The sequence below is a fragment of the Mastigoproctus giganteus genome, chromosome 9 (assembly GCF_048544385.1).
Source record: "Mastigoproctus giganteus isolate SK-2022 chromosome 9, ASM4854438v1, whole genome shotgun sequence".
NCBI classification, from domain to species: Eukaryota; Metazoa; Arthropoda; class Arachnida; order Uropygi; family Thelyphonidae; genus Mastigoproctus; species Mastigoproctus giganteus.
In genome coordinates this window covers 178,652,531-178,678,993 of record NC_143583.1, presented here as the reverse complement: position 1 = coordinate 178,678,993, position 26,463 = coordinate 178,652,531, and the positions used below count along the sequence as shown (strand labels likewise).

Here is a 26,463-nt window from a genome sequence, read left to right as displayed (position 1 = left end):
TTTATAGACCTATTGTCTCCTCCTACTGGCTCTTATATTATATTAGTAGTGAAAACATTACTTATGGTAGTTAAAGTTTTGATGATGACCAAATAAAAAGGACAAGGAAGTCCTCCATTTGCCAATCTATTTCATAGGCCATACAAATTTTACTCTGTTAAATACTGACTTTCATTGCATCTGAGAAGATTAAAGTTGAAACTTCTGCAATTTACTCGCAATCTCTTAAAAAACCAGATCTCATATATCCATATCTTTAGAAAAATTCCACAGAACTCATTAATGAATCAGTTATCTTGGTTCATTTAAGTGACACTTATGGTATATGGTGAGATTTATTTCTAAAAGGGTCATTATGATTACTTGGATGAAAAGTTTAGCAGAGATTATTAACTAGAAGGTATGTTATGGTGGATCACTGTTTATCTATATATAAAATAATTTACTGCTAACCAAAAATATGTAAGGACAAAAAATATAAAAAGCTCATTAAAACTGGAGAAAATAGTCCAGCTAAAGTTGAAAATTTGACATTAGTCAATAAGTGGTCAGTTTGACTGAGATGGTGACAAATGAAGATTCAGATTTGTTTATTCTGTAAAGTTTAGACCGGAGAGAGAATGGAATTCAGCAGTGAAGAAGGTCCCAGATGATGAAGTCACGGCCAGTTATCAGAGAAACAAAACACATTCTCAAATATACTTTAATAAATTCAAATTTCTCAAAAATATTTTATGATCAATTTAGAGATATGAGAAATGTGGAGGCCAAATATTAAGGTGGTTCCAGTTTAATGCACAGTGGCCAGTTTATTTAATCAATAAATTAATCTCCTGGTAACATGGTTTTTTTTGTTTATATCACTTTGTTCAATTTTGAGTCAAAGAATATTTGGGGGCCTATATCTGGATTTGATCACATATACTTGAAGTAATGTAAGCACACATGAAACTGTTATCCATTACATTACTCATTCAACTGTTGCCTATAATATCCTAATTTGCAATGGCAGTCAGTCATTTATGCAAACATGGAACTGAGTTTATAATATTAACTATAATATTATAAATTTTCTACAGGGGATGCAAAATTTAAATGCTAGTGACAAAAAACAATTAATAATCAAACTTGCTTTGCAAATATAGCACACTGATTACCTTCTGAAAGTTTTCAGAGCATCACTGCTGGGTGGTAACGGTCACTCCAGCCTTGAAAATATACGCTCCTGCCTAAAACTTTGGAATCATGTTTAATTTTTCATAATTTTCAAAGATTTTATTAAAATAGGACCAACTTGTTTATCAATTTTTATTAAACTATTTAAGAAATTTCAGGAATATATGAGAATATTCCAGAAAGGCATAGAAGACTCCTAAATATGTTAGGACACTGAAGAAGATTCCTGAATGTTGCAGTCGTCTATAGAATATTCTAGAAAGTGGGAGTATTGTTTCAATATTATAGAAGATCATGGATGATTCTAGAGTGTTTTGTAATGATGTAAATTGAGAAGTAAGAGCTGTGACTTATAAAATTTGAACACCTGTCATTCAGAAAGTGTTTGTTGTAAGTTTTGTAATAAACATGGCAAGAAATCAGGAGAACTGAGTGTTGAAAAAAGAAGCACTATTATACCTCTGTATAAAGCAAGTTATTCCATGAGAAGTACTGGCATAAAACTAGGTGTTTCATTTGATGGAGTATAAAATACTATTTGATGATTCAAGGAGACAGGCAGTTTAACCCACTTATGCCTAAAGTTAGAATTTTTTTATGAATTTTACAATTATGTAAGAAATATGGACAGATAAAAATCTAATGACATGAGAAATGCAGTTTTATTCAACAAAATATGATTTACAATGAAAATACAAGGTGTCCTATATATATATATATATATGATAGGAAAATACCTTACAAAAACAAATTATTTTATTTAAGTGTTACTGAATACAGTAAGCCTTGAAGCATTTTACTTGTAACCCTCTATTACAGTTCTTGCATCCTGTTGTTGTTTTCATGCGACAATGCACACATTATGTTTGATTTTCTTGGGGAACAACCCAAGAAAACCAAATCATGCATATCAAATCAACTTCCAATCAAGTTTTGCTGTGGTCTTCCTCATTGGCCTCGTGATGTATTGCAATATCGCTCTAAATAAAATCTAACTATAGTTCTACAAAAACCTAATAGGTCCACTGCATATTCTATCTGGCTGCCAGGAGTGATTCACAGCTACATTGCTCAAATAAGTAATAAGTTTAGGATACAATTATTTTTTCTCAAAAACCAGTTCCGTATTTTTAGATAGTAATGAATAATGTGAAGCTTGAATAATAAGTTTAATCCCCACTGCATTTGAACAAAGGATCACAACATTATTATTATTTCATCTAACAATACGTCATCGTTTGCATCTGTTCTAAAGTCAAACGAGCCCCTATCCCCTTTTTTAAAAATCATTTTTCTTTTCCACTGGGCAATTTGAGTCTTATCACGAATGGTTCCTGTAGCTTTGACTCTCTTTTAACTTTGCCATTAGCATGATACTAGTAAAAAAGTTGTCAAAGCATAAAGTGTGGATTGCATTTCAGTAAAATTTCAGCAAAATGTGACAAAAAAGCTAATTTCTTTTCCTGCTCTAGATGTGGGATTTCTTCCTTGATATGGTTCAAACCACACCAAATATGTAAGTGATGTAGCGCACACCAAATCTTCTAACTAAAATGAATAAAAATAAATAAAACGAATGAACTGTTTACATCCATGTTTTTGGCTTGCCAATGTGAAGAAACTTTTCACTCAGATGATTCATCAGAGGTCTGAGTTTATTAAATTTATCAGAATCATCTAATTTAGTGTTGTCAGCAAAGTGTAAATTTGAAAAGACAGCCTTGAATCTATCATGTCTCATTGCATTGGCAACAAGAGAATGATGAGTATCAGATGCATTCTCCCAAAACATCCTTCTTCTTGATGCTGAATAACAGACAATCAACAGCATTATTCCTAAGCACTTCATTAGCAACCTGCAAGTTTTGATTTTTTTGAAAACCACACATATTCTTTGTTTGTGTGGAAATTACACTTATTATATCATCACCAAAGAACAATTTGAAATACTGCAATGGTGACAAATTTTGTTTTTTGAGTTGTTCCAAGTGAAATCTGTTGACCAAGCTGCAATTTTAGGCTCAATGTTTCTCTTTTCCCATTTGCACTTATGTAGATATTGCTTCCTTTTTTCCTTTGGAGGGGATTTAGATTCCTCATCTTCAATTGAAAAATCATCTAAAGCAGCTTGATGCGTAAGCATGCTTCCAGGCAAATTATTTATCATTCCTGGACCATCTTTTCCACCAGAATCTTCATCAGTAATATTCCCGATTGCATTCTTGGATGGTAATATAGTAATAAAAAATTATTTTTCTTTATCCTTCATGGGTAGAGAGCCATCTTCAGCTGAGTCCAAAATGTCATTTAGTTTTGAGAAAATTTTGGATTTCCTGTAGAATTGTTTAGGGTACATTCTGCTGAAAAAAAAAAAAAATAATAAAAATAAATAAAAATAAGTACAGCCAGTCCTCGTATAACATGTGTTTACACTACACGAATTCGATCATACACGATTTATCAATAGGGAAACGATATCGTATATAACACGAACCAAATCCGCTTATGCATGATTCGCCTATGTGTTTACAAGAAATTGGGGTGATTCGAAAGCGTGGAATCACTCCAACTGAACACAACACGATAGGAATGAAGAGAAGGTTCTGAAAATGTATTTATGTTTTTTATATCAGTGAAGGGGAAACACATTTCACCATAATAATGTAAAAACCCACACAATTCCAGATATCGGTATTATCGCAAATGCAATTAGATCGAGTTTACTACCAAGTTTATAACATATTCCACTAGCAGGAACGCACTGGAAATTGTTTTTATTGTTTTATGGTAGTAATCCCCAGAAATGTGCTTTAGTAAAATGTGAGCTAGTGAGGTGTTCATAGTGTGTCTCTGCCTTTACGTGTTGTTTATTCAGTTGCTACATGCGTGCACTTTTGTTTATGTGTATCAAGCGTGCCTCCTCATTTTGTAATTGTGCTTTATTCTCTAAAAATGAGTAAAATACTTAAAAGGTGTGAAAAGGAAGCGTCCTTGTGAAGACACTACAGATTCAGAGAGAGAAAAAGAAAAGCAATATCAATAAACATAGGCGGACTGGGTTAAAAAAATTCTTACCCGGGAAAATTTGTAGTGGCATCATACTAGTGTTTATGGCCAAAATCACACCGGCCTCCGGCCCACCAGGGTTTCCCCGGTAAGGCTTATGGCCAGTCCACCTCTGTCGATAGAGAAAAAATATGAAATTGTGAAACGCTTTGAGCAAAATGAAAGACCACGTGATATTGCACGTGCTACAGGCCTAAATGAGGCAACGCCGAGAATTACAAAGAATGCAGAGAAAATAACAACTTTCATAGCAGGAACAACTCAAAGTGTCATTAAAATCCATTAGATTAAGACAAAGAATTGGAAGAGATGGAAAGGCTGTCATCTGTTTGGATAGAAAATCAAACAAAAAACAAGTTTGCTTAGGATAGAAGGAAAAGCAATAGCAATATTTTATTACGTAATAGTCGTAATAAAATACGTAAGTATTTATTGTGTTTGGTAATGTTTTAGTTACAAATGGCATTCAATCTTGGGTGGTTGGCACCTAACTCTATTTTTCCCATAGGGTCTGTTGTTTATATTGCATGAGGGTTTCTAGGAACACAACTATTGTGCTATACGAGGACTGACTGTATGTATAGAGGTAAGAATGAATATATCTTGTATTGCATATATGTGTAAACTGAAAGAACCATACAGTTATAATATCCTTGCCATCAGCCATTTTTCTATGCAAATGTGTTGCATCCTAAATATAGGACACTGATTTGTAAATGCATATAACTCAAGCAAATTTTGGATGGTAAACTTAAAACTTAAACTAGTTAACATTTAATGCTTTTTTGATTCAAATAAACATAAAAAATGATAATTTGAGAACTGACAAATATTGAAACAGTTACCCGTGTGAATAGGGTGTGTGTGAAAATCAAAACTCACAAATTTAACTTATTTGAAAAGTGCCAACAACAAACCTATCACTTAAAAATTGCAAAGAACACTGAGTACATTTTCTCTAAAGACTCCTGGAACATGTGGGCAAAGTAGTTTTTCTTTTTATATGCAAGCGTATTTTCTACGAATATTTTTTTAGGCGGACTATATATAAAGGATGCTAGGCATAAATGAGTTAAAGACTGAACCATAACACTGATTTCTAAATACAATCAGTGACTTGCTGCATCTGAAATCTGAGCTGAGTTCAATAGGAAAAAAGAAACTCCCGTGTATATATCCACTGTAAAACTTCATCTTAAACAAGCAGGACTTCAAGGTTGTGTAGCTGTCCAAAAACCCTCATTAAAACCAGAAAAAATTGAAATAAATGGTTAGCCTGGGCTATGATTCATCAACATTGGAAAAATGTACTGCGGAAGGATGGATCCAAATTTGACATTTCTGGATCCTAGTGTGGAGTTTATGTGAAATGATCAACCTAAGTAAAAAAAGGTGCCATATCATTTAGTGTTTACAGTCAAGCAGTGGTGGTGGTTCCATCCTGATCTGGGATTGCTTCTGTTTTTCTGCAGTGGGTGACATCATCAGAATCGAAGGCTATAAAAACATTCCTGAACATAATCCAATATCCTCTAGACTTTGTGGAAGAAATTTTATATTACAAACAAGATAATGACCTAAAGCACAGTTCTAAGCTGTGCAGGGACCTCTTAGCAGCTAAACAACAGGAGAAGATACTGCAAACTATGGTGTGGCCTCCCAACCATCAAGATTGTGAAGTCTGCCCATCTTCACAAAATTTATTAAAAACCTTGCGGGCCACTCGGAATAATGTTGTCAAGACACTGTTATAAAATTAATCGACAGAATGCCATGTATGTATGTGTAAGGCAGTGATAAAGTTTTGTGGAGTATATTTTGATGTAAATTTTTCAATGCTCAAAAAATCTTAAATTACTTTTGAGTGGTTGTTTTTTTTATATTCCACCTTACGTTGTCATACCTAATATAAAAAAAATTAATGAAAACTGTTGTCATGTGCAGTGATTCAAAATTTTTAGGTGGGAGTGCATGTGTAATAAATCACATGATGCAGTTGACATCTTACAGTGAGACAGTTATTTGAATGGCATCCTTTTACAGTAGTACTTTGTGTACACTGATACAGCTCTGTATTGCATAACATGATAAAATGAGTATCATACCTCTATTTTAACTGTACATTCTTGTTCTACAACAGTATTATGGATGAAGTCCAAAATTTTAGTTGGCCACTGTCCATTTGGAGATAACTGAAAAATAAAAAAAAAAAATAAATAAAAAATAATTGCAAAATGAAAATTTACATATTAGAGAATATATTGAAATATTTTTACTTTCACAACAAGCAAAGAATATACAGTACATGATGTACATAAACATCCTCTACAAAACTAAAATGTTACTGGATGAATAATAATAATAATAATAATTATTATTATCAGTATATTCAACAAACATCCCTGTACAGAAATTATCTAGGAGGGTGGCACATACATATATCCAACTAAACTTATTAGGGTGTAACATAGGATAAAATATCAGAAAATACATAAGATATATATAGCGGCAGCCCCCAAGGCAGAATGCACTGGTCCCAAAGGAACTAGTAGTTGTTGGTGACTCTAATGTCAGGGAAACGGGAAACATGCTTTGTAAAAAGGATAGGTGGAACAGGACCAGGGTATGTCTGTCAGGGGCAAAGGTTGATGATGTAGAGCGGATATCATCTTTTAAGGGCACAAAAGGTGATATAGTTGTACACGTTGACACTAATGATATTAAGAGTAGGAGACCAGCGGAATTACTTAACAAGTACAGGTCACTGATGAGAAAAAGCCGTGAATTAGGGTTGAATTTGAAAGTGTCTGCAATTCTGCCCAGACACGATAGAAGGGAGTATATGATGAGAGACTTGTCGATCAATTCGGCCCTGGAAAGATTGTGCAGGGCTCAAGGGGTAGAATTTTTTTTCAGCCTGGTCTGTACTTGTTAACAGGAGAGACTGCTTCTACAGGGATGGGATACACTTAAATAGAAAGGGTGCAAGAATGTTTGCTGATGCTATCAAGGCAGTGTTAGGTGGGTCGGAAAACTGCTAGATTGGGGGGATACAAGGACTAATAGATTAACAGTAGTCACTGGCAGAGGAGAAAGTGATTCTTGCACTGCTTCTATTGGAATGAGCAGCAGCCTGGAAAATAAGATGCAGGATATTTCAGAGACCACTGGGAATCATGGGGGTACAAGTAAACACATGGGTTGTGTTAGGGTGGCTAAGAGGAAGAGCAGGTGCATGTATACTTGCATGTACACCAATGCTAGGAGTTAGTAAATAAATTTGATGAATTTGAGGTATTGCTCAAAACATCAAAGGCAGATATTGTTAAGATTTCAGAGATGTGGTGTCACAGAGATATAAGGAATGCAGAACTGGAATTGGGAAGTACAATGTCTACAGAAAGGATAGACAGGATAGGAAGGGAGGAGGGGTTATGCTATTAGTGCAGTGTCGAGTCAGTTTGGTGTGACATAAGCATTGGGAGATCAAAATTGAGAGTAGGAGTGTGCCATAGGCCTAATGACTCTGATGAATATAATAAGAAACTGTACAGAGAAATAGAGTGAGCCAGTAAATCAGAGAGTCTTATAATGGGGGATTTTAATTTCCCAGATATTGACTGGAATTTGGAGGCTGGTCACTCACACACTAGCAAGACTTTTGTGGATTTATTGGATGATTGTTTTCTACATCAGCATGTTCGGGAGGCAACTAGAGGGAGTAATACTCTTGATTTGATTATCAGTAGTGATTCTTCATGCATTAAGAATCTGCAGATAAATGTGCCACTAGGCGGCAGTGATCACAGTGTTCTGAAGTGGAATTTACTCAAAGAGGTAACTATCATTAGGGGTAAAGGGAAGGGGTATTGCTTTCGTAAAGGTGACTACGATGGACTGAGACAGTATTTAAATTCTATACAGTGGGATCAACTGATGATGTTACCAACAGCAAATTCAAAATGGGAAGCATTCAAAGAACTTATCTTGGAAGCTACTAGGCTTTACATACCAACTAAGAAATATTGTTCTACGTTTAGGCCTAAATGGATGTCAGATGAACTAATGAGGCATATGGCAGAGAAGAAAAAGGCACGGGATACATACAAATTAACACGTGACACAGAAGCCTATGATAGATACAAGTTGATCTGTAACCAAGTTACAAAGGAGGTTAGGCAGGCGAAGGCAGATTACAAGATATCCTTGGCAAGGGATGCGAAAAAAAACAGCAAAGAGTTCTTTACTTATGTAAACTCTAGAAGGAAAGGGATGAATCAGATTGGTCCACTTGATATCGATGGGTCAACTCTTGATGATCCTGCTCAGGTAGCTAACAAACTAAATGAATATTTTGCATCGACATTCACACATGAGGAGTTATTCAGCGAGGGGAATGCCAGAGGTGTATTCAACTCTGGCAGTAAGCTAGAGAATCTTGTAATAACTGAAAGTAAAGTGGAGGAGAAATTGTTGAAGATAAACACAAGAAAGGCACCTGGGGTAGATGGGATCTATCCAGTTATATTAAAGGAGGCAGCAAAGGAAGTAAGCAAACTCTTAGCCATAATTATGAGAGCATCCTTGGACTCAGGGGAGATACCCATGGACTGGAGATGTGCAAATGTGACCCCAATTCACAAAGGAGGATCAAAGGCTGACACAAGTAATTATAGACCTGTGAGTTAACTAGTGCCTCCATTAATTTTCCAGGAACTTCTGTTCCTGGAAAATTAATGGAGGCACTGGTTAAAGAAGCATTGCAGGATCATCTTGACAAGACTTCAGTTATACCTCGGACACAGCATGGTTTTGTTAAGGGGAAGTCTTGCCTGAACAATTTGATTGGATACTATGATGCTTTCACAAAAGAACTGGATGCAGGGAATAACTTTGATATTATATACTTGGATCTTAGAAAGGCTTTTGATACTGCTGCACAAATTGGAGCAGTGTGGCATTGGAGGCAAACTGCTGCTATGGATAAAGGGGTGGTTGAGGGGGAGAAGACAGAGAGTGGTAATCAATGGACACTGCTTGTCGTGGACTAATGTTATTAGTGGAGTCCCTCAGGGTTCAGTATTGGGTCCTTTATTGTTTTCTGTATTTATAAATGATATTGATGATGGTATATCAAGCTTAATGTCCAAGTTTGCAGACGATACGAAGGTTGGCAGGGTTGTCAAGGACACTATTGACACTATGCTGCTGCAACAGGATCTGGAAAGGTTGAGCAGATGGGCTGAGAGGTGGCAAATGAAGTTTAACATTGACAAATGTAAAGTACTACATATGGGAAACAGCAACCCCAGAGCAACGTATCAACTCTGTGGTACTACACTGACAGTGGTAGAGAATGAAAGGGACCTGGGGGTGGTTGTGCAGGCAGATATGAAGTTCTCTGAGCAGTGCAGACGGGCTGCAAGAGTAGCTCATGGTGTATTGTCAATGATATATAGGAATTTTTCTAGCAGGGATAAGGAGGTGATTATTCACTTGTATAAAGCAATGGTCAGGCCACACCTAGAGTACTGTATACAGGTCTGGAGGCCTCATTTCAAGAAGGATGTAGAGCTGCTGGAACGAGTACAGAGAAGGGCAACAAGATTAGTGAATGGAACAAAGGGGTGCTCTTACGAAGAAAGGCTTAAGTTTTGCAAATTACAGTGTCTGGAGACTAGGCACCAGCGAGGTGATCTGATAGAGGTGTATAAAGCCTTGAATGGTTTAAGCATGCTTAATGCTGATGGGATTCTTCCTCTAGCTCAGAAAAATCACCTGAGAGGGCATAAATTCAAATTGAGGAAAGACAGATGTAGGATAGACGTGCGGAAATTTGCCTTTAGCCAGCGGGTGGTTGGTTGGTGGAACAGACTGCCATCCCTTGTGGTGGAGGTTGACAGCCTAAATAAGTTTAAGGCTCAGCTGGACAGGTATTTTGAACGAACAGAGGGGTGAAGTGGAAGTGGGTTTTTTTTTTTTTTTTTTTTGGCTGATGCTGCATAAGCTTGCTTTCTTGCATCAAATGCCTCTACTAATGCTAATGCTAATTTCAAGAAGGATGTAGAGCTGCTGGAATGAGTACAGAGAAGGGCAACAAGATTAGTGAATGGAACAAAGGGGTGCTCTTACGAAGAAAGGCTTAATTTTGCGAATTACAGTGTCTGGAGACTAAGCACCAGCGAGATGATCTGATAGAGGTGTACAAAGCCTTGAATGGTTTGAGCATGCTCAATGCTGATGGGATTCTTCCTCTTGCTCAGAATAATCACCTGAGAGGGCATAAATTCAAATTGAGGAAAGACAGATGTAGGATAGATGTGCGGAAATTTGCCTTTAGCCAGTGGGTGGTTGGTAGGTGGAACAGACTTCCATCCCTTATTGTGGAAGTTGATAGCCTAAATAAGTTTAAGGCTGAGCTGTATTTTTCCCTCTTCACCCCTCTGTTCGTTGGATGTTTCCAACGAACAGAGGGGTGAAGTGGAAGTGGTTATTTTTTATTTATTTATTTTACTTTATTTTTTTTTGGGTGATGCTGCATAAGCTTGCTTTCTTGCATCAAATGCCTCTACTAATGGTAATGCTAAACATAGAGGAAAATTACATACATACATAAATCATGCATTCATAGAAAAATTACAAAACAATATACAGTAAACCCCCGCTATTCGTGGTATCTGTATTCGCGGTCGCTGATTTAATATAAAATGAAACCTAAAAAAAAATGTGAATTTTAAATCGCAGTGAACATTTTCCACCATAAAAAAACATGGGGTGGCTAAAATCATCTTTCCCGGTCAAAACAGCGCTCAGTGGGTGGTGGGAAGAGGGGTGACAAAATCGCGAGCGTGGATGTTTCTCGCTAATCCTTGTTTAGTATGTGCTATGCGCTTGTCATGGAAGGTTTCGCCATTTGCTTTTAATTTATATGCTTATAAATTGAATAAATTTATACTCTTACAAAAGTGAAAAATCTACCGTTTTGCAGTGTGTTAGTGTAAACAGACTTTTTCGAGTGTGTTAACGGAAGAAAGTGACTTTATTGCGGACAAATTCTTTTCTAACCCATACAAAAATATGGCTATGAATAACAAGGGAATTGTGAAAAGATCAAAGAAGGTGATGACATTAGCGAGTAAAATTCAGTAATTAGACAAAATTTTTAATGGTGAAAGTGTCTCGTCAATCGCAAAACATTATAAAATCAATAAGTCAACAGTACGATCAATCAAGAACTTGATTTTTCAACAAGACAGACGAAACTGTACACTACGCATACCCAAACTGTTTCCTGGGAAGTAGACCAGAGGAGGAGGATTTTGTAGACCCCACATGATACCCTGATCTAATTTCTTTAGATTTTACTCTTTGTGGGATGCATGAATGACAAGGCATATGTTCCATGTATGCCAGGAATCATTATGGAACTTAATGACAGATTTGTGAAGCTATTGGCCATGGGATATGTTATTGTTTATGTAAGCATTGACATTACCAAGGGCACATGATGCAAGAAAGCAAGCTTATATAGCAGGGGTGGCCAACAAGTCGATCGCAGATTTCATTTCAGTCAATCACGACGAATTTCAAATATAGTCATCGCTCGATTTGTGCACCTCGTGCAATGAGATTTTTGAGATGGTAGATCGCGGCACATTTTGAAGGAAAAAAGTAATTCGCATCACAAATTAAGTTGGCCACTCCGCTGACTCTCTTTAAACATTACAGCTGTCAGTTGCAGGCTCCGAAAAAAACGATAAGTGTTTGCCTTTTTATTTACATAATTGTTATTTTATACTGTACTTAATACATAGTCTTATAGTTATAGTTACGCTGGTTATTTTTATTTTAATTTAGATACAGTTTTTGTAGATATACGTAATACTTAATATACGTAAAACCGTTATTTAGTTTGGATCTTGCAGCCATTGTTTTTGTATATAGTGGTAGGGAATTCAAATTTTTAATTGAGGTAGTTTGGTAGCGCTAACGTATAATTTATAGAGTATTACGCTTCACTGTTTCTATTAGATAGCGTAGTATTGACATTTAATTAATTTAATTTATCGATTTTATTAATTTAAAGTATCATGCCCCAAACTAGAGCAGCAAAGCAACGGGCTCAAAGTGGCAGGAGTGCTGTGACTCGGGGGAGAACTGAGGGGGGCGATTCTCCAACGCATCACAGCCTAAAAAAATGTGCAACTTGTGAAATATTTGCCGAACTCTCTCTGGAACGGAACATGACATTGCCATGGGGAATGTCTTTGCATATGCACGATGTAAGGAGTGTAAGGAAATCAGGCGACAACTCAGCGTTGTTATGGGCCTATATGAGAGCTTGAAGGACAGGGTGGATGCCCTCGAAAGTTCTAAATTGAGGGGCCCATCAGGCTCTGAGCTGCCCACATCAACGCCAGAGCTTTCACTTGGTCATCACGCAACACAGCGGCAACCCCCAAGGGGGTTGCCGCTGTGTCGCGTGATGTAATATGCTTTGTGTTGCGTGATGTAACATGCTTTGTAAAAAGGATAGGTGGAACAGGACCAGGGTATGTCTGCCAGGGGCAAAGGTTGATGACGTTGTAGAGCAGATACCATCTTTTAAGGGCACAAAAGGTGATATAGTTGTACACGTTAGCACTAATGATATTAGGAATAGGAGACCGGCAGAATTACTTAACAAGTACAGGTCACTGTTGAACAAAAGCCGAGAATTAGGGTTGAATTTGAAAGTGTCTGCAATTCTGCCCAGACACGATAGAAGGGAGTATATGATGAGAACCTTGTTGATCAATTCGGCCCTGGAAAGAATGTGCAAGGCTCAAGGGGTAGAATTCTTTTCAGCCTGGACTGTACTTGTTAACAGGAGAGACTGCTTCTATAGGGATGGCATACACTTAAATAGAAAGGGTGCAAGAATATTTGCTGATGCTATCGAGGCAGTGTTAGGTGGGTCGGAAAACTGATAGCTTGGGGGGGGATACAAGGACTAATAGTTTAACAGTAGCCGTAGGCAGAGGTGAAGGTGATTCTTGCACAACTTCTATTAGAATAAGTAGCGACCTGGAGCGTGGGGTGTTGGGGGTTTCAGGAATGGATGGCAGTCATCCTGAAATAGGTGGGTATATGGGATGTGTTAGGGTATATGGGATGTGTTAGGGTGTCTCCAATTAAGAATAGGAGTAGGAGCATGTATACCAATGCTAGAAGTATAGTAAATAAATTTGATGAATTTGAAGTGTTGGTCAAGACATCAAAGGCAGATATTGTTGGGATAGACGTGATGTCACACAGAAATAAGGAATGCTGAACTGGAATTTGGGGAGTACAATGTGTACAGAAAGGATAGACAGGATAGAAAGGGAGGAGGTGTTATGCTGTTAATTAAGTAAAAACAAAATCAAAAGAAGTGCATCCAGTTGATATAGATGAACAGTGCACTGTTGAGTCAGTTTGGTGTGACATAAGCACGGCGAAAGCAAAAATAAGAGTAGGAGTGTGTTATAGGCCTAATGACTTGAATGAGTACAATGAACAATTGAACAGAGAAATAGAGTGGGCTAGTAAATCGGAATGTCTTATAATGGGGGATTTTAACTTCCCAGATATTGACTGAAACTTGTGGGTTGGTCACTCACACACTACTCAGACTTTTGTGAATTTATTGGATGATTGTTTTCTGCAGCAGCATGTTCGAGAGGCAACCAGAGAAAGTAATACTCTTGATCTGGTTATCAGCAGTGATCATTCGTGTATTAAGAATTTGCAGATAAAGGAACCACTAGGTGGCAGTGATCACAGTGTACTGATGTGGGATTTACTTAAAGATTTAATTATCATCAGGGTTAAAGGAAAGGGTTTTTGCTTCCGTAAAGGTGAGTACAGTGGTCTCCGACAGTTTGTAAATTCTGTACAGTGGGATAAACTGACGATGTTACCAACAGTAAATTCTAAGTGGGAAGCGTTCAAGGAATTAATTGTGGAAGCTACTAAAAGTTTCATACCTATTAAGAAATATTGTTCAAGGTTTAGGCCTAAATGGTTATCTAATGAACTAATGAGACAAGTAATAGAGAAGAAAAATGCATGGGATGCATATAAATTATAAAGCGACTCAGAAGCCTATGGCAGATATAAGCTAGTCTGTAATCAGGTGACAAAGGAGGTTAGGCAGGCGAAGGCAGATTAAGAGAAATCTTTTGCAAAGGACACTAAGAAAAACAGCAAGGATTTCTTCACTTATATAAACTCTAAAAGGAAGGGGATGAATCTAATTGGTCCACTTGATATCGATGGTTTGACTGTTGATGATCCTGCTCATATAGCAAACAAACTGAATGAGTATTTTGCATCTGCATTCACACATGAGGAGTTATTAAGGTTTGAAAATGCTAGAAGGTCATCAAAATTGTACAAGGGTGTTTAATGATTTTGTAATAATGGAGAGCAAAGTGGAGGAGAAATTGTTGAAGTTAAACATAAGAAAAGCACCTGGGGTGGATGGGATCTATCCAGTTATATTAAAGGAGGTGGCAAAGCAACTAAGCAAACCCTTAGCCATAATTATGAGAGCGTCCTTGGACTCAGGGGAGATTCCCATGGACTGGAGATGTGCAAATGTATCCCCAATTCACAAAGGGGGATCGAAGGGTGACACGAGTAATTATGGACCAGTTAGTTTAACTTCTGTTCCGGGTAAAATAATGGAGTCGCTGGTTAAAGATGCATTGCATCATCTAGACAAGACTGCAGCAATAATTCAGACACAGCATGGGTTTGTTAAGGGAAAGTCTTGTCTGACAAATTTGATAGGATATTATGATGTGGTTACAAAGGAACTGGATGCAAAAAATAATTTTGATATCATATATTTGGATTTCAGGAAAGCTTTTGACACTGTTGCGCATGGAAGACTATTGTACAAATTGGAGCAGAATGGTATTAATGGTAAGTTGCTACAATGGATAAAAGGATGGTTAAGTGGGAGATGATAGAGGGTGGTAATCAATGGGTGCTGCTCTTCGTGGACTAATGTTATTAGTGGAGTCCCACAGGGTTCGGTGTTAGGTCCACTGTTGTTTTGTATATTTATCAATGATATTGATGAAGGTATATCAGGCTTAATGTCGAAGTTTGCAGATGATACAAAGGTTGGCAGGGTTGTTAATGACAGTAATGGCAGTGTGCTACTGCAACAGGATCTAGATAATCTGGGCAGATGGGCTAAGAAGTGGCAACTGAAGTTTAACCTTGACAAATGCAAAATACTGCATATGGGTAGAAGTAACCCCAGAGAAACATACCAACTGTGTGGTACTACACTTAAGGTGGTAGAAAATGAAAAAGACCTGGGAGTAATTGTGCAGTCAGATACGAAGTTTTCTGAGCAATGCAGACAGGCTGCCAGGGCAGGTCATGGGGTTTTGTCAATGATATATAGGAATTTTGCTAGCAGGGAAAAGGAGGTGATTATCCCTCTGTATAAGGCAATGGTCAGGCCACACTTTGAGTACTACGTACAGGTCTGGAGGCATCATTTTAGGAAGGATGAAGATTTACTTGAGCATGTACAGAAAAGGGCAACAAGATTGGCGAGGGGAATGAAGGGATCCTCTTACCAAGAGATGCTTAAGTTCTGCAAATTGCAGTGGCTGGAGACTAGGCACCTGTGCGGTGATCTGATCGAGGTATATAAGGCCTTGAATGGGTTGAGCACCCTGAATTCTGATGGAATCCTTCCACTTGTTCAGATTACGAACCTAAGGGGGCATAAATTCAAATTAAGAAAAGACAGATGTAGATTAGATGTGCGGAAATTTGCCTTTAGCCAGTGGGTAGTTAATTGCTGGAACAAACATCCATCTGTCGTTGTGGAAGTTGATAGGTTGAATAAATTTAAGGAGGAACTGGACAGGCATTTGGAGGGAATGGTGTGATTTTTTTTTTTTTTTTTTTTTGGCTGGTATTGCATAAGCTCATACACTTGCTTTCTTGCATCAAATGCCACTGCTACTACTATTTGTACAACCATTATATAGCGTCAGCCAAAAAAAAAAAAAAAAAAACCCACCCCTTCTCATTTCACGCATTCACTCACTCCAAATGTTTGTCCAGTTCTGCCCCGAATCTGCTTAAGCTATCAACTTGTACAATGACAGATGGAAGTTTGTTCCATCAATCAACCACCAGCTGGCTAAAGGCAAACTTCCGCACGTCTATCATACAACAGTCTTTCCTCAATTTGAATTTATGCCCTCTCCAGCAATTATTCTCAGCAAGAGGAAGAATCCCATCAGCACTGAGCATGCTCAAACCATTCAACATTTTATCCACCTCAATCAGATCACCTCGCAGGTGCCTAGTCTCCAGTCACTGTAATTTGTAAAATTTAAGCCTTTCTTTGTAAGAGCAACCATTTTGTTACATTCACTAATCTTGCTGCTCTTCTCTGCACTCGTTCCAACAGGTCTACCTCCTTAAAATGAGGCCTCCAGACCTGTATACAAGGTGTGGCCTGACCATTGCCTTATACAAGGGGATAATCACCTCCTTATCCCTGCTAGAAAAATTCCTGTATATCATTGACAAAACACCATGAGCTACTCTTGCAGATCATCTGCACTGCTAAGAAAACTTCACATCTGCCTGCACAATTACCCCCAGGTCCTTTTCACTCTACCACCGTCAGTGTAGTACCACACAGTTGATACATTACTCTGGGCTTACTGCTTCCCATATGCAGTATTTTACATTTGTCAATGTCAAACTTCAGTTGCCACCTCTCAGCCCATCTGCTCAACTTTTCTAGATCCTGTTGCAGCAGCAGCGTATTATCATTAGTGTCATTAACAAAACCCTGCTGACCTTTGTATCGTCTGCAAACTTGGATTTTAAGCCTGATATACCATCATCAATATCATTAATGAATACAGAAAACAACAATGGACCCAACACTGAACCCTGGGGGACTCCACTAATAATCCATGAAGTTAGTCCATGAAGAGCAGTGTCCATTGATTACCACTCAACCATCCCTTTATCCATAGCAGCAATTTGCCTCCAATGCCACACTGTTCCAATTTGTGCAGCAGTCTTCTATGTGCAACAGTATCAAAAGCCTTTCTAAGATCCAAATGTATGATCTCAAAATTATTCTTTGCATCCAGTTCCTTTGTGACAACATCATAGTATCCAATCAAATTGGTCAGACAAGACTTTCCCCTTAACAAACCCATGCTTATGTCCGATTTATAACTGAAGTGTTGTCTAGATGATCTTGCAATGCTTCTTTAACCAGTGCCTCCATTAATTTCTCTGGAACAGAAGTTAAACTAACAGGTCCGTAATTACCTGTATCTCCCTTTGATCCTCCTTTGTGGATTGGGATCACATTTGCACATTTCCAGTCCATAGGTACCTCCCTGAATCCAAGGAAACTCTCATAATTATGGCTAAGTATTTGCTTACTTCCTTTGCTGCCTCCTTTAATATAACTGGACGGATTCCATCCACCCCAGGTGCCTTTTTTATGTTTATCTTCAACAATTTCTCCTCCACTTTACTCTCAGTTATTACAAGATTATCTAAGTTACTGACAGAGTTTAATACACCGCTGGCATTCCCCTCCCTGAATAACATGGGAGGAATTGGATTAGAGGTGGAATATCTGCAGAGTTGGGAATATGTAGGACATTTGGAAGTTTATTTCTGATTCTTGTGTCAATAACTATTTCTATAAGTGAATTGGAATCTTTGTCTGAGCAACTGACTTAATAAATGCATTTCTCTGGATGAACATCAGCATGCTTTTTTATCTCTAGATGGATGAGCAGAAAATATACAGGTACAAGACGTGGCTATTAAAATTCCAAATAACAAAGATTCCGACTCGTTACGGAAACATAAATATTTCGTAGATAACACTCGTTACTGAAACGTAAATATTTCGTAGATAACACTCGTTACTGAAACATAAATATTCGTAGATAACACTCGTTACTGAAACATAAATATTTCGTAGATAACACTCGTTACTGAAACAAATATTTCGTAGATAACACTCACTACTGAAACATAAATATAGCGTTATAACTGTGTTGAGATACAAGTTTAGGATTTAATTTTATACTGAAATTGAAATTTAATTGAAAGTAAATCGAAATCATGACTCAAACCAGAGCAGCAAAGCAAAAGGCTCAAGCTAATGGGAATGCTGTGGCTCAGGGGAGAACTGAGGGGGGCAGTTTCCCTCTGAATCACAGCCTTTTAAGATGCACTATTTGCTTGATGTTTGCGGAGCAGTCAGGTATGGGACATGATACTGCCATGGGGGATGTCTTTGTATGTGCGCAATGCAAGGAGTGTAAGGAAATCAGGCGATAACTCAGCGTTGTTATGGGCCTATATGAGAGCTTGAAGGACAGGGTGGATGCCCTCAAAAGATTACAAGTGAGGGGTCCATCAAGCTCTCAGCTGCCCACACCAATGCCAGAGCTTGCACTTGGTCATCGCGCAACACAGCTGCAACCCTCAAGGCAGAATGCGCTGGTCCCAAAGGAACTAGTAGTTGTTGGTGACTCTATTGTCAGGGAAATGGGAAACATGCTTTGTAAAAAGGATAGGTGGAACAGGACCAGGGTATGTCTGCCAGGGGCAAAGGTTGATGACGTTATAGAGCGGATATCATCTTTTAAAGGCAGAAAAGGTGATATAGTTGTACACGTTGGCACTAATGATATTAAGAGTAGGAGACCGGCAGAATTACTTAACAAGTACAGGTCACTGATGAAAAAAAGCCGTGAATTAGGGTTGAATTTGAAAGTGTCTGCAATTCTGCCCAGACACGATAGGATGGGGTATATGATGAGAGCCCTGTCGATCAATTCGGCCCTGGAAAGATTGTGCAGGGCTCAAGGGGTAGAATTTTTTTCAGCCTGGTCTATACTTGTTAACAGGAGAGACTGCTTCTACAGGGGTGGGATACACTTAAATAGAAAGGGTGCAAGAATGTTTACTGATGCTATCGAGGCAGTTAGGTGGGTCGGAAAACTGCTAGATTGGGGGGATACAAGGACTAATAGATTAACAGTAGCCACTGGCAGAGGTGAAAGTGATTCTTGCACTGCTTCTATTGGAATGAGCAGCAGCCTGGAAAATAAGATGCAGGATATTACAGAGACTGCTGGGAATCATGGGGGTACAAGTAAACACATGGGTTGTGTTAGGATGGCTAAGAGGAAGAGCAGGTGCATGTATACTTGCGTGTACACCAATGCTAGGAGTTTAGTAAATAAATTTGATGAATTTGAGTTATTGCTGAAAACATCAAAGGCAGATATTGTTGGGATTTCAGAGACGTGGTGTCACACAGATATAAGGAATGCAGAACTGTAATTTGGGGAGTACAATGTCTACAGAAAGGATAGGAAGGGAGGAGGGGTTATGCTATTAGTTAAGAAACACATAAAATCCAAGGAAGTGAAGCCAGTCGACATCGCTGGACAGTGCAGTGTCGAGTCAGTTTGGTGTGACATAAGCATTGGGAGATCAAAATTGGGAGTAGTGTGCTATAGGCCTAATGACTCTGATGAGTATAATAAGAAACTGTACAGAGAAATAGAGTGGGCCAGTAAATCAGAGAGTCTTATAATGGGGGATTTTAATTTCCCAGATATTGACTGGAATTTGTGGTCTGGTCACTCACACACTAGCAAGGCTTTTGTGGATTTATTGGATGATTGTTTTCTCCATCAGCATGTTCGGGAGGCAACTAGAGGGAGTAATACTCTTGATTTGATTATCAGTAGTGATTCTTCATGCATTAAGAATCTGCAGATAAATGAACCACTAGGTGGCAGTGATGACAGTGTTCTGAAGTGGGAGTTACTCAAAGAAGTAACTACCATTAGGGGTATTGCTTTCGTAAAGGTGACTACGATGGACTGAGACCGTATTTAAATTCTATACAGTGGGATCAACTGATGATGTCACCAACAGCAAATTCAAAATGGGAAGCATTCAAAGAACTTATCTTGCAAGTACTAGGCTTTACATACCAATTAAGAAATACTGTTCAAGGTTTAGGCCTAAATGGATGTCAGATGAACTAATGAGGCATATGGCAGAGAAGAAAAATGCAAGGGATACATGCAAATTGACACGTGACACAGAAGCCTATGATAGATACAAGTTGATCTGTAACCAAGTTACAAAGGAGGTTAGGCAGGCGAAGGCAGATTATGAGAGATCCTTGGCAAGGGATGCAAAGAAAAACAGCAAAGAGTTCTTTACTTAAGTAAACTCTAGAAGGAAGGTGATGAATCAGATTGGTCCACTTGATATCGATGGGTCAACTGTTGATGACCCTGCTCAGGTAGCTAACAAACTAAATGAATATTTTGCATCGACATTCACACATGAGGAGTTACTCAGCGAGTGGAATGCCAGAGGTGTATTCAACTCTAGCAGTAAGCTAGAGAATCTTGTAATAACCGAGAGTAAAGTGGAGGAGAAATTGTTGAAGATGAACACAAGAAAGGCACCTGGGGTGGATGGGATCTATCCAGTTATATTAAAGGAGGCAGCAAAGGAAGTAAGCAAACCCTTAGCCATAATTATGAGAGCTTCCTTGGACCCATGGACTGGAGATGTGCAAATGTGACCCCAATTCACAAGGGAGGATCAAAGGCTGACCCAAGTAATTATAGACCTGTGAGTTTAACTTCTGTTCAGAAAAATTAATGGAGGCACTGGTTAAAGAAGCACTGCAGGATCATCTAGACAAGACTTCAGTTATAGCTTGGACACAGCATGGTTTTGTTAAGGGGAAGTCTTGCCTGACCAATTTGACTGGATACTATGATGCAGTCACAAAAGAACTGGATGCAGGGAATAATTTTGATATTATATACTTGGATCTTAGAAAGGCTTTTGATACTGTTGCACATGGAAGACTGCTGCACAAATTGGAGCAGTGTGGCACTGGAGGCAAATTGCTGCTATGGATAAAGGGGTGGTTGAGGGGGAGAAGACAGAGAGTGGCAATCAATGGACACTGCTCATCGTGGACTAATGTTATTAGTGGAGTCCCTCAGGGTTCAGTATTGGGTCCTTTATTGTTCTCTGTATTTATAAATGATATTGATGATGGTATATCAAGCTTAATGTCCAAGTTTGCAGACGATACGAAGGTTGGCAGGGTTGTCAAGGACACTACTGGCACTATGCTGCTGCAACAGGATCTGGAAAGGTTGAGCAGATGGGCTGAGAGTTGGCAAATGAAGTTTAACATTACATTTGTCAAAGTACTACATATGGGAAACAGCAACCCCAGAGCAACATATCAACTCTGTGGTACTACACTGACAGTGGTAGAGAATGAAAGGGACCTGGGGGTGGTTGTGCAGGCAGATATGAAGTTCTCTGAGCAGTGCAGACGGGCTGCAAGAGTAGCTCATGGTGTATTGTCAATGATATATAGGAATTTTTCTAGCAGGGATAAGGAGGTGATTATTCCCTTGTATAAGGCAATGGTCAGGCCACACCTAGAGTACTGTATACAGGCCTGGAGGCCTCATTTCAAGAAGGATGTAGAGCTGCTGGAACGAGTACAGAGAAGAGCAACAAGATTAGTGAATGGAACAAAGGGGTGCTCTTACGAATAAAGGCTTAAGTTTTGCGAATTACAGTGTCTGGAGACTAGGCAACAGCGAGGAGATCTGATAGAGGTGTACAAAGCCTTGAATGGTTTGAGCATGCTCAATGCTGATGGGATTCTTCCTCTTGCTCAGAATAATCACCTGAGAGGGCATAAGTTCAAATTGAGGAAAGACAGAGGTAGGATAGATGTGTGGAAATTTGCCTTTAGCCAGCGGGTGGTTGGTAGGTGGAACAGACTTCCATCCCTTGTCATGGAAGTTGATAGCCTAAGTAAGTTTAAGGCTTAGCTGGACAGTTATTTCGAACGAACAGAGGGGTGAAGTGGAAGTGGTTATTTTTTATTTATTTATTTTTTGGCTGATGCTGCATAAGCTTGCTTTCTTGCATCAAATTCCTCTACTAATGCTAATGCTAAAATAATGAGACTGTGTGTGTGCATTCGCTACATGCCAAGTGCTACCTGTGAAACAAAGGAATAGCAGTTGATCTTGAACCTTTCCCTAGTTGTCTGCGAAGTCATGTTCCAATGTGCTCATTCACTCTGCAGTAAGACAGGTTTTCATTACTTTGTATTTTTGCAGTTTGCCAGAAAAATGATAGACAAAAGAATCAAACAATGAATGAACCTCAAATTTTTAACAAAACTATAGAAAGCACCAACTGAAAGTTATGAGTTGTTATGTAAAGTTTATGGGAGGATATTATGTCAAGAGCTTGTATTGTTTGAATGGCATAAAAGATTTTTAGAAGGAAGGGAGAATGTGGAAGAAAAATGACCGAGCTATTCGGTCCATGAAAACTTTTGGAAATGTGGACCTGGTAAGAACACTGATTAGAATGGTTGCATCAGAACTCAATATGGACAAAGAAACAGAAAACTTTTAACTGAAAATTTAAGCACAAGAAGACTCCAAAGTTTGAGGTGTTTTGAAAAAAAAAAAAATCGAAGATCCAGGCTTTCTGAGTACTGTAATTACTTGTGATGAAAACTGGCTGTTCCAGGACAATCCAGAAACTGAAAGACAGCCAATGCCATGGAAGACAAAACAATCCCCTAGACCAAAATAAAGCACGAATGTCAAAATCAAAAATGAAAACCATGCTTCTTGTTTTCTTCGATATAAAAGGAATTATTATGGCTGAATACATCCCACCAAATCAGACTGCCAATTAAACATACTACTCTGAAGTTCTGACAAGGCCATGTGAAAAAATTAAAGGGAAGAGACCTGAATTATGTAAGAATGGTTGTATGCTCCATCAAGACAATGCTCCAGCTTAGAACATGCTCTGTTTGGCAGTTTCTGGCAAAAAAAAAAAAAAAAAAAATCCCTGTGTGTGAATATGCACCCTACTCTCCAGACCTAGCCTTTTGTGACTTTGTTTTCTCTTCCTTAAACTGAAGAGTGCAATTAAGGGAACCCATTTTCAGTACACTAAATGGATTCCCTTTTAGTGGACTGAAAAAAACTCAGAAAAAATGACCAAAGTGTTAAAAGGGATTACGTCCAGAAATGTATGGAACATATTTCTGGCTTATGTTACCCATTTTGGACAAATTCAATGGAAAAGTTTGGTGAAACACAAGCAGTTGCCCTTGACATCTCAAAGGCTTTCGATCGTGTTTGGCATAAAAGTCTTCTAAACAAGTTTCCATCTTATGGTTTGCCAACTGTTTTTTGTAATTGGTTATCCAGTTTTCTCTCTGATTGCTCACTAAGGGTGATGGTAGATGGCTCTCTGTCTTCTAACTTCTCCACTAATGCTGGTGTTCCCCAAGGTTCAGTTCTTTCTCCCATTCTTTTCCTCTCGTATATTAATGACCTTCTTCCATTGACCTCGAAATCCTATCCATAGTTTTGCTGATGATAGCACATTGCATTCCATTTTCCATTTTGAGAAACCTTACCCTGCTCAATCAGCTACAACTTCTCGAATATCCGCTACCAATTCCTTAAATGCCGATCTCCAGGTAATTTTCCAGTGGGGCAAAGACAACTTAGTTGATTTAAATCCTTCTAAAACTCAGTTTTGTCATATGTCTCGCAAAAAGGAATCTTCTGCTCCTATGCTTATCTTTGGTGACACTCCGATTTCTAGGCAAGTTGATATCTCTTTTGGAGATTACCCCTGACTTTTAATCTCTCTTGGCACAAGCACATTACAAATATTGGTTCCTCTGCATCTAAAAAACTGGGTTTTCTCTTTTGCTCTCGGCGTTACTTTTCTTCCACAGCTGTTCACTCTGTATAAATCGGAAATCCGCCCCGCCATGGAATATTGTTCCCACATCTGGGGTGGTGCCCCAAAAACCTCTCTCAGGCTTCTTGATTCCATTCAGAAGAGGGCAGTTAGGTTAATTAATGACTCCTCTCTAACAGTCTCTCCACTCGCTGTCTCATAGATGTACTGTTTCTGCTACATGCCTTTTCTACAGATACTTCCAGGCACTGTTCTTCCGAATTGGCTTATATAATTCCCGCTCTCCCTTTCAAAACAGTCCGAATGCATGTGGCCACTGGCCAACATCCATTTACTGTCCAACTTCAAACTCATGGAAATAATTTTTCATCTTCCTCGTTTATTCATTCAACTGCCGTTTCCTGGAACAACCTTCCTCCATACGTATTTCCTGAAAATTACAGTCTACAGAAGTTCAAATCTATTGTCAACAAATATCTTCTTTCGTCTTCTCAACCTCTAACCCAAGCACGGTACTAAGTACTATAGGTGTTTGGGGGTTTCATAAAAAAAAAAAAAAAAAAAAAAGTGTGCAAGCCCAAGGCAATTATTTTGACAGGGTAGTTTGTAAGGTATGAAATATTTCAGTACAGTTATTTTATTGCAACAGTCTCATTATTTAACAGTCCCACCTCATATTATCTTCTATCTTTTATGAAGCTCAGAAGTTTAGACTGCTGCATATGGGCTCTCATGATATCAAAAAGGCTTTTGACTTGGTATCTTTCACAAAAATGAAGCAGGAAACCATTTTCTCAGGAATATCCATTTTATCAAGTACCTGAGTTATTTGTAAACAAATTTTCAATTAGTGTTAATGTTGCAAGGGAGCACTACAGTCCTACAAATGAAGAGTACATCAAGGTGACCCTCCTTCTCCTTTGCTATTTAATGCATTTAGTTCTCTTAAGACTCTTCTGAGAAACACCGGTTCTGACCTGTTTGTGGAGAAGACTAGAGTGATGGCATTTACAAATGATCTTTTATTATTTGTTTTAATGAAGATTGGCTTCTTTAAGAAGATTAAGGTGATAGAAGACACTTTTAAGATTGGTGTGATATTATTTGCTGTAATTCTTGATTCTCTGATGAAATATTTAAGATTAAAATATTTGCTATCTGGAAGGATTGCTGTAGGTTATGAGTGAAAGATGAATTTGGATAAACTTCTGGCATTGCCCCTAAAATTGCAACAGCCTTTTCTCCTACGAGAGTATATTTTATCCCCCAAGAATAAGACTGGGGTATAATCATAGCTTGTTCTTGCAGAAGTGTTCTTAGAAGTTGGTTTCAGCTGCCCAACGACATTCCTTTGGCTTATTTTTAAACAGCAGTCATGGACAAAGGGTTAGGGATCCCATATTTGAGATGAGCAATTCCTAGTATGAAATGTAGAGATTCCTTTTGTAAGAGATGCATTTAAGTCTTCAATTTTCAATGATAAATTATGGCCACAAGTTGTTCGACTCTCCCGATAAGTTGTGAGAGCACTGGAGAAATTGCTTATATTCATCTTGTGATGGTGTAGCACTTAAAGAATATCAGTGAAAGTCCTTGCTCAATGCAGATAGGTTTCTGATGAAATCTATCTTTTATTTGGTTTTCAATATATTAATCTGTTAAAAAATAGACTAATTCTCTCCCTACTTTTTTGTGAGATAATCTAGAGCAGTGGTGTCCAATCTTTTCCTGTATAGAGTCCATTTCAAAGTTAGGTTTGTTTTGCAGGCTTCACTGAGTGATACTTTGCTACATGTAAAAGTAAGTTTCTATATAGAAAGATTACCATTTTTTTAATTTTCTGGCTATGTATAAAAAATTCAAATTCCCAACACTTATGTGCAAAAAAGCTGTCAGTGATTTATTTTTTAGATTTTATTAAAAATTATAAAAATATGACTTACTTTTTTGTTTTGTAAAAAAATACCTTACTTTTGCTTTTAAATTCTCACTTTAGAAAATTTACAACTTGAAAAGGATCACTGCTTTTCAATATTAAGGTGAATAAATAATGATACAGCTAAAATTGAAAATATTCGAAAATTTTATTAAGTACAATACACAATAACATTTATTTACATAACTTAAACATTTAATGAGATGACTGAGGCTAGATATTTTTAAATAATTGTTCAAAATTTGGTTGAAAATTTGTGATGCCAATTATCAATATGGAATGAAGATACTCATCTGTTATTGTTTCTTTTTAAATATTTATTCGACTCCATGCATGAAAAAATTTGCTCCCAAACATACATTGATCCGAACAAAGTAGCCATTTTCATGGCATTTTCTTTTATTTATGGAAAATCTTCAGAT

The 26,463-nt window shown here is 38.0% G+C and overlaps 1 protein-coding gene across 1 annotated transcript in view; it reads right to left on the bottom strand.

The window, feature by feature from the left end:
* The window catches only part of qin (tudor domain-containing protein qin), a 571,075-nt gene that overhangs the window by 47,565 nt on the left and 497,047 nt on the right, over positions 1-26,463 (bottom strand). Inside the window, exon 33 of the mRNA XM_090381133.1 lies at positions 6,348-6,434. Within this exon, the coding sequence (XP_090237259.1) occupies positions 6,348-6,434 (87 nt within the window). The remainder of the gene's footprint in view (positions 1-6,347; positions 6,435-26,463) is intronic.